Below are 13,794 nucleotides of genomic sequence, written 5' to 3'. Positions count from 1 at the left end.
AGTAGCATAATTGGTGATGAACTGAATGACTGGATGGCCTGAATACAATTTTATACTGTCATGACCAACGATTCCATGGTCCACTTCCTTAATTTCTATAAAAGAGAGTCTTTATATCTTACAGATGCCAATAATTAAAGACAATCTTTGTACTTTTCCATCCAAAGTAATTAAATTGGGGTTAAGATATGAAATAATTAATAGCATACCATTTATAGATTTGAAAGAAATATTTTAAATGACAATATCATAAATGTGTGACCACTGATATTAAAACCTGAAAATAAATGTTGTAATTACTATACACTAATAACATATTCATATGATCACTGGTTAAATCAGAGTACTATGGTTATGTTAAATCAGAGAACAGAGTGTTAAATCAGTTATTTATTGATAACATGTAATTAAAATTTGAGAATATTCTGCAATGAGAAAATGTTGCCCCTCAGCTACCTTTTAAATCTATTGCCACTCACCTTAAACCTATTTCCTCTAGTTTTGGACTTCCCTACCCTGGAGAAAAGACCTTAGCAATTCAGCTTACCTATGCCCCTCATGATTTTATATACCTCTATAAGGTTAGAATTGGAATTAGCTTTATTGTCACATGTACTCAAATGAATACAGTGAAAAGTGTACAAGTCGTTGCTTACATCACAATCTTAGGTACAAAGTTTCCTAGGTACAGCTTCTTTGGTTACAGTTCTTGGAAAAATAGAGAAGTAAAAAGTCCACCATTGCAGATTTTAGATGACATGTTGATATGGTTGGCTTTATGACAGGCAGAGTAAACATATTAAGGCAGTTAGTTTAGTCCTGTCTTCAAAACAGAAGGATCAAAGTTTTCTTTTAGGAGAACATAGAGTTCAGTTCAAAAAGAAGAAGAATTTATCTGAACTGGAGAATCACATCAATTCAGGGGAACCTTTCATCTCAGGAGAACTAGTTAAAAGTTTGTGGAGTTTCCAAGCTGGGAGAGCTTGAATTAGAAATCTAAAAATTGTTCGAACTGGAAGAGATTAGGTTATCAGAATTCTGAGAGATTCATGCCAGTGGAGTTAGAATGAAATTGTAAACAAAGAATTGTCAACAGTCCAGGAGAAAGAAACTGAAAAGGGCCAGTTACATAAAGATTTAAAAAACTGAGAGAAGAATGATGGTTCTTTGTGATTGGCTCTCTGTAATGGGTAGTATTGGGAAACCGATTAAAACTTTGTTTAAATGTATGTGTTAAATTTTTTTAACTTTCTTCTATGCATAACTTTTTCTCGTATAATAAATTGAAATTATGTTGTTAACAACTGCAGACTTGTGTAAATATATTTCAATGACTAACCATCAAGTAAACCAACTGCAAAAGTTGAATACATTATCTATCAAGCCAGGTTTCATTCTGAGGTCCAACTTGTCCAGTATTTACCATCAGTTTGGATCATAATAACTGGGTTGAATGAATGTCTATTACTTCATATGACAATATATCATAGCTATGATTAGGAATTTCACAATTTATTGGACCATGGGCATAATCCCAAGACCTTTTGTTTTAACATTATTGTATTAACCATTTCTGAAGAAGGAAAAGAATGCAGTGCATAGTGAGAAAGTAAATAGGTGAGGTTAATCTCTCAGAAGTACTGTAACTGGCTTATTAGGCTTAATGGCCTTAATATTCCTGAAAGTTATTTTAATCCCTCTCATGTCAGACATAAACTTTAAATGTAAGGTTTGTTTTAAACAGATTTACACTTAATCCAAAAGTACAAAAACGATCTATAGAATTTAATGAATTAAAACTCAGACTGCTGATCCTTGAAAACATTGAAAATTGTGTTTGTAAGGAAGTTCAGTTCAAGGACTTTGCAAATTACATGCAACACTCACTGTTTTGTTTTGCTTTATTCATTTTTCTGTCACATTATCTATTTGTATTTATCAAAGATACCTTAAGCATTACCAGATGACTGAGATACACATATGATTAGAATACAGTTTGAGTATTTCAATTATAAACAATGGAAGGATGAATCAGTAAATGTTAACCTATTTGATTGTCCTGCTGTAACAGCTTTGAGGAGAATTTATATTTGATAAAATGTCTTGTGAAGCATTTGATTAGATTTGCAAGATAACTTACCAATTTTAAAGTACAAAACTGTAATATTTAAAATTCAAACACAAGCAAATTTCAAGTTTGTCACAGTCAATTTCCTCTGCATTAGCATTTTCTGTGATCTTGTAGCAAACTTAAATGTCTTTACAAATCGGTCAACATAGTGATGTTGGAAATTAGATGGACACAATAAGGAAAAGGATTTGGCTGCATTATCCAACTCAAATGTAAGTTTTTTTTTAGTTCCAAATCCAAGTGAGAGTCTCACATATGTCCAATTTAATAGTGAGCTCTCGTTATGAATAATTTGTCTTCTGCTGAATCAAGCAGCCTTTCTGTAATAGTTACGCTGCATTTGCTGCAGTTTACTCTCAAGCCGACCCAGCAAAGTTTAAATTGCTTTGCAAAGAGTTTTGAAGGCATAGGTTAAAAAAAGACAGTTACTGAATATATTACAATATGCAATAAAGCAACAGCAAAATATTGCAGACAGTGAAACTTGCGTTGTGCAAAGTTGGCAAAATGATACTTGCTAAACCACGTTCGTTGGCTCTTAGATGGCGCAAGATATGTTTGGTTAAAGTTCACTTAAACGTTTGAAAATTATTTGAGTCGGTCCAATGTGATGCTAAGTTTTGAAGTTCAGAAGAAACCGGCGAAGCAATGACAATGTAAATGATGTCGATTTCATGTATGCTGGGAAGCTCCTCAGTTTAGAGGAAGGAACCTGCATTTATTTCCTAAAACAGAAAAACTCACTTTACATCCCATGAAGATGTATCTTGGAAATAGAGCGTTCCACTCTCTACAGGAGAATGAGATAGCAACTTTATTGTGATAAAGTACGTCTGTGGTTTCTTCACTTTGAGCTGCGTGGCTTCAACTGGAAATCTGCACCTACCCCTAGGAGGAGTCAGTCAGTCTAATCGTCCAGCCTGTCTCTCTCTATTACACTCACACACGCAGCCGGATGAGTTCGAGATGGATTATTACCTTGGATTACATCTACAGTGGAGCTGCTGAACTAACTGGAGAATGCGAGACCGACTGTGTAAATACAGGCAGGCTTAAGATCGAGGGATTTGGACGCACGGATTTATCTCCAAAGCGTTTCATTCGCGCGTGTGTTTGTGTATGTGTTTGGCACACGAATCCGGACCCCCGAAGCGATCAGACATCATCATCATGGCAACATGCGCCGTGATTTACCCCACCAGCAGCCTGATGCTGCTCCTGCTGCTCTTCAGACCTCTGCATGGTGAATCATACACCCCTTACACAGACCGGCCGGGCTTTGCAGACTCTATTGACTTGCCTGTGAATTCTACCGCTAAAAAGACAGGCTGGGAAGGGGTGAGTTTCCCGGAAAGCTCGCAGCCCGACTGGAGGACTCTCAGCCCCGGGACGGATTCACTGTCCACCCCGGGCTCGAGATCTGATGATCGCCGACTGTCACCTTCGGTGCCCAGTGCTGGTAAGTCCTGCCCTCTGCATGCCCCCCACTGTGCCCACTGCAGCCACAATTCCATTCTGCTGTGCGCTTCACATGCCCAGCCCAACTCGTCTCTAATACCGCCGCATATAACAGCAGCAGCTCCACGTGTTTTTATCCAAAAGTAAACTTTTGTTTAGAAACTCCCTCTTTCAGCTCCTGTACACTTCACATCTCCTTGGGGCAAGCGTTTAGAGCGGGAAATCGTTGAATATTAACATTGAACAATCGGGAAGAAGCGACTACCAATACTTTGTAGGTTGTATTAATGCATTGTTCTCATCTTGCTCACGAGAGAATAAAGTTGTCGGCGGAGTTCCAACGTTTTATATGTGAAAACTTCATGTTGCTCTGTCGTTATACAGCCCTAATTGAAATATTGACAGCCTTAAGCTTTTCAGTCTCAACACATAGACAGAGGATGACCCTTACCAATCCAGAGCCTTATGACCAGCTCACCAGAGAACACCCTGACTTACCGGAATTTAAATAAAACTCCTGAAAGAAGTGAATACAAATCAAAAATCCAAATTTAAAAATGTTTGTAGTAGTTTTTGTGCCAATCAATTTTAAGTTGTGACAAGCAATAGAAAGTGCTATAAAACGCCAACAGTTTAAATCCTGTAGGGTACATGTGATATCAACTGATTTATATTCTTTATGATGTGCTGCATTGATTGACCATTAGCCTCCTTTGTCCCTACATTTAATTATTGGCACAGATTCAGAAATTGACTTTTACTAGACACAGCAGGATTGTGAAAAAAAGACTGTCAATATTCTCTAACATAGGGAAAATCCTTAACTGTATGTAATATATAAATGTAGATGGGTGGGTTATTAAGTTTTCAGATGACACAAAGATTGGTGGAGTTGTGGATAGCGTAGAAGATTGTCAAAGGGCACAGCAGTATATAGATTACTCGCAGATATGGGTGGAGAAATGGCAGATGGAGTTGAATCCAGATAAGTGTAAGATGCTGCACTTTGGGAGATCAAATGTTAAGGAAAAATATACAGTTAATGGCAGGACCTTGAACAGCATTAATGTACAGAAGGATCTTGGGGTTCAAGTCCATAGCTCCCTAAAAATGGCCACAGAAGTGGTAAAGAAGATATATGGCATGCTTGCTTTTATTGGTCGGGGAACTGACTACAAGAGTCAGGATGTCATGGTGTTGCAGCTTTGTAAGACTTTGGTTAAGCCACACTTAAGGGTATTGTGTTCATTCTGGTCACAACATTATGGGAAGGATGTGGAGGCTTTGGAGAGGGTGCAAGAAAGATTTTTCAAGATGCTGCCTGGTTTAGAAGGTATAAACTATAAGGAGAGGCTAGAAAATTTTTGTCAGTTTTCTCCAGAGCAGTAGAGGGTGAGGGGAGACTTGATAGAAGTCTATAAAATTATGAGATGTATAGATAGGGTTAACAGTCAGAATCTTTTTTGCAGAGTTGTAATGTCTAATACTAGAGGGCATACATTTAAGATGAGAGGGGCAAAGCCTAAAGGAGATGTGAGGGGCAAGTTTTTTTACACAGAGAGTGGTAGGAGTGTGGAATGCACTGCCAGGGATGGTGGTGGAGGCAGATATGATACACACATTTAACGGACTTTTAGACAAGCACTTGAATATGCAAGGAATGGAGGGAAATGGACCGAGGGCAGGTAGAAGGCTTTAGTTTAATTTGACATCATGTTTGGCACAACATCATGGGCCAAAGGGCCTGTTCATGTGCTGTACAGTTCTATGTTCTAAGTAAAAGTTAATTTACATGTATTAAAGAAGATTTAACAATCTATTGAGATGTACTGCCAAATGAATAAGAATACACAAAACAAAACTACCGGCACTAGAAATCTGAACTATAATCAGAAAGTGCTGGAAATGCTCAGGACTTATATTGAAGGGTCTGTTTATCACTGAAAAGGCCCACCCCCTCCACATAACAGAGTGCCCATCATCTTCAGCTTCTTTTTCTGGTCTTTTCATTTCATATAAAGTCATAGAGTCATAGAGATGTACAGCATGGAAACAGACCCTTTGGTCCAACTCGTCCATGCTGACCAGATAGCTCAACCCAATCTAGTCACACCTGCCAACACCTGGCCCATATCCCTCCAAACTCTTCCTATTCATATACCCATCCAGATGCCTTTTAAATGTTGCAATTGTACCAGCCTCCACCACTTCCTCTGGCAGCTCATTCCATACATGTACCACTCTCTGTGTGAAAAAGTTGCCCCTTAGGTCTCTTTTATATATTTCCCCTCTCACCTTAAACCTATGCCCTTTAGTTCCGGACTCCCCCACCCCAGGGAAAATACTTTGTCTATTTATCCTATCCATACCCCTTATGATTTTATAAACCTCTGTAAGGTCACACCTCAGCTTTCGTTGCTCCAGGGAAAACAGCTCCCGCATATTCACCCTCTCCGTCTAGCTCAAATCCTCCAACACTGGCAACATCCTTGTAATTTTTTTCTGAACCTTTCAAGTTTCACAACATCCTTCTGATAGGAATGAGACCAGAATTGCACACAATATTCCAAAAGTGGTCTAACCAATGTCCAGTACAGCCGCAACATGACCATCCAACTCCTGTACTCAATACGCTGACCAATAAAGGAAAGCATACCAAACATCTTCTTCACTATCCTAGCTACCTGCGATTCTATTACAGGAAGATTTTCCCATCCAAAAGCATGCAGAGAAGTTTTCACTTTATCTAACAAAATAGTATTACCCACAAAACAAATATTTTTCCAGGATCTTGGAGCCAACATCTCAAGTGTAAGCTAGAGCCTTAGAAATGCATTGTCACTCCTTGTCAGACACCAGAATCTACACCCTTTTCATCCTGATGTCTGTGCTTTTTCACAATATTTTAAATGAATCCAGAGATAAGATCTAGATTTCAGCCAGATCTAAAGATCTGGATATTTGTTGATTGGTCTATCTATTGAAGAGGGAGCAAGCTTTGCAAAAGCTAATGTAGTGTAACTATCATTCTTAGTTACAGTAGTCCAGCTGGCATACATCCCTTAAATGCTTCACCAATAATCATTGTGAGGAAATGACTAATATGGATTCTCCCTGGGACTTCAGAAGTACCAGTTGATCTGTAGCTCTTTGTTGTAATGCAGATAACTTCACAATAAAGGCCTAACCCAAAATAGCTTCTAGAAGTCCTGCAAAGTAGATTAACAACAATTTTTTGCTTTTCATAGATCCTTAGCCTAGTCCAGAGACATATGCCATTTAGTATAAATCTTAGAACATTTGCCCATTAGAGACAGAATTGAAATTTCTCTGAATGATTAGAAGCAGAAATCTTAACCATATTGAAAAGATGTTGTGCTATCATCCGCACAATCCTGTGTATTTATTGATGGTTTGTACTTGAAGAAAAGTTGAACAAAATTTTGGTGGCTAGATATAGGGTTAGTCTGAAATCACCTTGAATTTTTCAATTAATTATTAAGAAAAGACTCATATTTACTTTTTGCAGTCACAATAACCCTGGTTTCCAAATAGGAAGGATTCTGACAGAGCATAGTGATCACAACTACTATGCAATGGGCCCACCTTAGATATTTCCTAAATTCAGTTAACTTCACAGGCTGTTCAAAGAGTTACATATAATTCTGAAAGCAGTGTATACAGATAAATTATATTGTGAACTAATTAATTAAGCACTTATAAATCTGGGGATGCCTATAAAAAAGAACTAACTAAAGTCAGTTTCAAAGTTGATCATTATAGACATGTTTAACTGTAATAGTGAAGATCAGAAAATCTTATTACATATGCTTCCCAGCAGCCAGGTTCAAGTAATAATGGAAATGCCTTACAAAGCTGAATAAAGCAAAAGAAGCTTTTGGAGACTCTCGTCTCCATTATTAGTGTGCTGACATATTTTAATCTTCTAACAGTTGTTGAATTCTTAGTTACTATTGTAATCCAGTAACCACTCCCTTATTATGTTGCCTTTGGGAGCCAGAGGAAAGCCTCGCTTTAACTCAGTGAATGTTCCACAGTGAATTTAAAATATGCTTTTTTATTTAAAACTGTGCATGTTATATCAAATAATATTGATAAAAGCAGGTTATTGAGCTGTAGGGAAATTGTGATGCTTTTTTTTATAAGTAGTGCTTTTCCTGTGGGGTATGTTGCAAAAATATTGAATTTAATAACATTTATAAGTATTCATTTGTAAATATAGGACAATCAAACAAAACATTAATTCTCAATCATTCATTTATCTCTGATGGCAAGATTAATAACTTGTAATCTCCCCAATTCTCACTTTATGTATTACCACGTACTAAGTGGTCAGCTGTAGTTTAGTGGTAGCATGCTCATCTCTCAGTTAAAAGCCTGTGAATTCAAGTCTGCATCTTTAATCTCGACCAAAGTCTTTGTGGACTTCTCCAGGAATTGTTGAAGGTGCCATGTATCAGATGAAATGTTAAATGAAGAACCTAACTATTATTTCACATGGAGATAAAATAAAATAAATTGTACATTTGAAGAAGAGCAAAAAAGCTTTTCCCATTGTCCCATCCCCGTTTGGGAGAAAACCATGAAATGCAGATTTTTTCTTGGATGTATAAATCAGTTCTCATGATGCAGAAGCAACATATGTATGTGGAACTTTGAAGCTTTCCCTGTTAATTCTGGTTTTTCATAGAATCATCGGGTGCAGAAGAGCCCAATAGCCCATTGAGTCTGTACTACCCAAAGTACACTAAATCTACACTAATCCCACTTTCCACCTTTTTTTGCTTTAAAGCTTTGCTTTTTGGTCCAAATCAAAGTCCTCTTCACTAGGTCAAAGAGAATATTCTCTGGTACCAAATGCAGACCTCGTGCTGAAACCTGCAGTTTTATAAACAAAAAGATGTTTCACAGATTGGAACTGCTTCCTCATTGTTGTACTACAGTCATTAATTCCCTTAAAAATATTTGGTGTGATTCTGGAAATAATAAGGTATCATTAGGTCAAAAGCAAATTACTCCGAAAGTTGGAAAACTGAAATGACAACAAAAATATCCAAAAAACTCAGCAGGTCAGACAGCATCTGTAGAGAGAAACTGAGTACATGTTTCAGGCCAATGACCTTTCATTGCAACAGTATCATTTATTATTACCCTCGGTGGCACTGGTTCCACTGACTAATTGAAGGAGATGGTATTGAGGCATGAGGCATTTGTCTTTTTTTTTCCCAGTGTCAGTTTTCTGCATTGTGTACAATGATATGGGAACTCTGATACTTTACAGATGGGTGTGCAAGCTGCTGTTACTTTTGCTGACAGTTGACTGCAATGTGGATTAGTGGGTGTGTTCACTGCTGTAATAATCACTCAGTCTGTTTTATATTTTAGTCAGATCTGTAGGGAATTGCTTATTATAATATATGCATCCATTTTACTAGACATTTGTCTAAAAACCAAAAGGTGGATTTCATTAGAAGCTCCTGGATAGATTATGTTGCCACATAGAAAACTCGCTACTTTGATTAATATTTTTCTTCCAGCTCCGGGACCACAGGCAGCAAATTTTAATTTGTACACATTCTTGCCAAATGTTTTTGGCCTGTTCCAGTGTGTGATGAGGAAAAGCTCAGGGGACAAGTTTTGAAATTAATTTGAAAAAGAACATCCCAATTAATTAATTTTCAGTTATTCATTTATATTCAAAAAGACTATAAGATAATGGCCCTGATCTTCTGGTAGCTGGAAAGTGAACTTACCCTAATTGATGCACCACAGGACCTCTTGGAAGTCCAAACAGAATGATTATGTGGTAATTGCCCAGTAAGTTCAAACTTCCGATGGGTGCATGGTATCTGACATGGCTCTCAAATTTGATTTAGAGTCAGAGATTTAGTTGGGTTCTGACTTACTGACCTGAATACTTACATCTGTGATACTCGACCACTCTTTGACTAACTGCTTGTCTTTACACTTACCTGTGTTCCTTCCATGCAAAACATCCCCACACTCGAAACCCCCAGAAATCCATAGTCCTTCCAACATCTGACCACACCCCTGTTGCAATTCCTTTTCAAGAAAGCCAGCCACTCAACCCTCTCACCTACCTGCCACCCCACTCCCTATTCACCTGCCACCCTACCTTTCACCCACCTGCCCCCTTACAACCTCAATCAACTACCTGACACTACATCCTCCTCATCCCACCTGTAAAATAGAGGGCATAGTTTGGCATCTGATGTTGACTCTGTGCTGCTTTAGAAAATTCTTGGCTCAGGTACATTTCAACTTTCTCAGGAGATCTTAATGAGAAACTCATGCCAGGAACATTATACTCCAAGGCAGGTTCAATGAAAAGGAGCACTCTGACAGTGATAACATGCCTTGGAAAGTTTGATACATCATGTGTTAATTTTTATGAGCTAAGCATGACAACACCTTGAAACAAACATTCAGGTTTATAACAGCAGAGAATTCTCTGAAAATTGTCTCAAAACAATTGAATCACAGAAATAATTGAAACCTAGAAATGTACAGCAATGTACATAAAATGAGGGCATAAAATCATAAGAAATAGGAGTAGGCTGTTTAGCCTCTTGAATCTGCTCTGCCTTTGAGTAAGATCTGTGACTGATCTGACATTCCACATTGGGAGAAAGTGAGGACTACAGATGCTGCAGATGCAGAATTTTCCTGATGAAGGGCTCTTGCCTGAAATGTCGATTCTCCTGTTCCTCAGATGCTGCCTGACCTGCTGTGCTTTTCCAGCCCTGTTCCTCAGATGCTGCCTGACCTGCTGTGCTTTTCCAGCATCACACTCTCGACTCTGACATTCCTCATTATTCTCTTTCCTGTCCTTTCCCTGTAACTCTTGATTTTCCTACTGGTTAAGAATTTATCTATCTTAGCCTTAAACATGCACAGGGGATATGCCCCCATAGCTCTCTGTGGCAACAAGTTCCAAAGACTCACAATCCTCTGAGAGGAAAAAAAATCTTCCTCCTCAGTCTTAAATTGGTGTTCCTTAATTCTGAAACAATGCCCTGTGGTCCTAGACTCTCCCATGAGGTGAAAAGTCCTCTCAGCATTTATCCGGTCAAGCCCTTAAGAATCCAAATCTTTCAATGAGATCACCTCTCATTCTTCTAAGATCTGGTGAGTAGAGTCCCAACTTGTCTAACCTTTGCTCATAAGATAATCACACCATACCAGGGAACATTTAGTGAACCTTCTCTGAACTGCCTGCAGTCAAATTACAGGTAGTTCTCTGATAACGCTCATTTATTAAATGTGCATTTGTGGTTTACTATCTTTCCACATTAGTTCCTCAAACACCTTAAGTGCATCAGTTCATAATTCTTCTTTCTGAAATCCACTTTCTATGCTTCTACCCATTTCACCAGACTGTCAATGACATTCTGAAGCCTATATTTACACTCTATTTACTTTTTTACTAAGTTTCATATTATCTGAAAACTGTTAAATGATATTCTTCATATCTGAGTATATTGGTTAGAAAATTTATAGAAGAACCTCCTACAGGAAGGCTGCCATGAAATTTGAAAGGGATCAGAAAAGATTTACAAGGATGTCGCCAGGATTGGAGGGTTTGAGCTATAGGGAGAGGCTGAATAGACTGGGGCAATTTTCTCTGAAGCATCAGAGGCTGACGGGTGACCATATAGAGGTTTATAAAATCATGAGGGGCATGGATAGGGTAAATGGGCTAGGTGTTTTCCCCAGGATAGGGGAGTCTAAAACTAGAGGGCACAAGTTTCAGGTGAAAGGGTAAAGATTTAAAAGGGACTAAGGGGCAACTTTTTCATGCAGTAGGTGGTGCATGTAATAAAGAACTGCCAGAGGAAGTCGTGGAGGCTGGTACAATTGCAACATTTAAAAGGTATCTGGTTGGATATATGAATAGGAAGGGTTTAGAGCAATATGGGCCAAATACTAGCAAATAGGACTAGATTTATATAGGATATCTGGTCGGTACTAATGAGCTGGACTGAAGTGTTTCTTTTCATGCTGTGTATCTCTATGACTCTATAAATGGACCCAATACTAACCTTTGGGGAACATCACTGCAACAATGTCTCAATCCAAAAAAGATCCATTCTACCAGCCTTTGCTTCCAGTCACTGAGTGAACTTTTCTATTTTTATTTCAGATCTCAGCATCCATATTATTTTTCAGTTATAATAGAAATAGTGGGGAATTTACAGGATGTGACTGGTTATCCCACAAAGATTTGTGTTGAGGCCTCAACTATTCACTGGATTAATTGGTGACTTAGTTGACTGAATTGAAAACTAGACATCTAACATTTGCTGAGGATGTAGGAAATGGGTGATATCAAAAGCAATATAGATGGAAGCATCCAATTACAAAATAAACGGTGGACTAAGTGAATGGGTAACACTGAAGAAATTAGATGTCAATGTAAGCAAATATAGGGTTATCCACATTGGAACTAAAATGGGTAGAGCAGAGTCCTTTCTACATTTAGTACAAGTCAATCATATAAATGCAGTCATGAATATCTAATTTTATGAGTTACAGTATTTGCTTTAGTTAATATAACTTTTACTTTGCAGATTGAAATTTATAAATGTATGATAAATAAGAACTGCTGTTGAGGAGCAGGTAAACAAACCTGGAGTACTTACAATTGAGAGAATGGGTTTTGATTATTTAATAACGGCACAAAGTAAAAGGTTACTAAAGAATGAGTGACCCCCTTCTGCACTTCTTGGTGGAGACAAGATGTTTACAGTTATCTTAATTAAACCATAAGACAAAGGAGAAAAAATAGGCCAGTCAGCCATTGAGTTCGCTCCACCATTCAATGAGATCATGGCTGATTTGATAATCCTCAATTCAACTTTCTTGCTTTTTCCCTGTAATTCTTGATTCTCTTACTGATTAAAATCTATCTAACTTAGCCTTGAATACTATACTTAATGAGCCATCCTCTAAAACCCTCCCAAGTAAACAATTCCACAGATTGCCTATCCTCTCAGAGGAAATTCCTCCTTTTCTCTGTCCTAACTGCATGATCCACTATTCTGAGTTTAAGCTTTCTGGTCCTGGATTCTTCCATTAGGGGAAAGAAACTCTCCACTTTTAATATGTTAGGTCCCCTAAGGATCCTGTATGTTTGAATAATGTCACCTGTCATTCTTCTAAATTCCAGTGAATACCAGCTCAATCTACTAAAACTCTTCTCATAAGGCAGACTCTCATTACCCATTGGGGAGAAAGTGAGGACTGCAGATGCTGGAGATCAGAGCTGAAAATGTGTTGCTGGAAAAGCGCAGCACGTCAGGCAGCATCCAAGGAACAGGAGAATCGACGTTTCGGGCATAAGCCCTTCTTCGGGCTTATGCCCGAAACATCGATTCTCCTGTTCCTTGGATGCTGCCTGACCTGCTGCGCTTTTCCAGCAACACATTTTCAGCTCTCATTACCCATTATCAGCCTAGTGAATCGTCTCTGGACTGTCTCAAATGCCAGTGTGGTATTCCTTAAATTAGGGATGGAAAACTGTTTACAGAATTCCAGGTGTTGTCTGACAAATATCTTTTAGCAAGACTGCACTACGTTTCTCCTTCATTCCCTTTGAAATAATGGCCAGCATTATGTTTGCCTTTCCTGTTACTTGCTGAACTTCTGTGATCTATGCACAAGGACTCCCAAATCCTTCTGTGCTGTACGATTTCTGCAACCTTTCCCTATTTACATAATATTCACTTCTTCTATTCTTCCTAGCAAAAAACTTGGACTCACATTTTTCCACTTTATATTCCCTCATTGATTTAACCTGTCTGTGTCCCTCCACAGACTCTTTGAGGCATCCTCACCACTTTCCTTCCAACCTATTTTTGTGTCACCCACAAACTTAGCTATAGTACATCCTCCCCAAGTCATGAGTGTATATTGTAAATAAATGTGGCTCCAGCCCTGATCCATGTGGCACATCACTAGTTACAGTTTGCTCTCCTGAAAGGCACCTCTTATACCATCACTCTATTCTGTTAGTTAGCCAATGCTCAATCCATGCTAATATAACACCTCCAATACCACTGGTTCTGTTCTTATTAAGTAGCCTAATATATGGTACCTTATCAAATGCCTTCTGAAAATCCAAATGTATTGCATTGACTGATTTCCCTTTTACCCTGTTTGTT

General features: G+C 38.2%; 1 protein-coding gene across 1 annotated transcript in view; it reads left to right on the top strand.

Moving 5' to 3' along the window:
• Positions 1–3,063: 3,063 nt before the first annotated feature.
• Positions 3,064–13,794, top strand: part of heg1 (heart development protein with EGF-like domains 1) — a 77,265-nt gene continuing 66,534 nt past the window's right edge. Inside the window, exon 1 of the mRNA XM_043693960.1 lies at positions 3,064–3,590. Within this exon, the coding sequence (XP_043549895.1) occupies positions 3,251–3,590 (340 nt within the window). The 5' untranslated portion in view covers positions 3,064–3,250. The remainder of the gene's footprint in view (positions 3,591–13,794) is intronic.

Source organism: Chiloscyllium plagiosum, chromosome 7 (assembly GCF_004010195.1).
Source record: "Chiloscyllium plagiosum isolate BGI_BamShark_2017 chromosome 7, ASM401019v2, whole genome shotgun sequence".
NCBI lineage: Eukaryota > Metazoa > Chordata > Chondrichthyes > Orectolobiformes > Hemiscylliidae > Chiloscyllium > Chiloscyllium plagiosum.
This window is presented reverse-complemented; position numbering and strand designations above follow the sequence as displayed.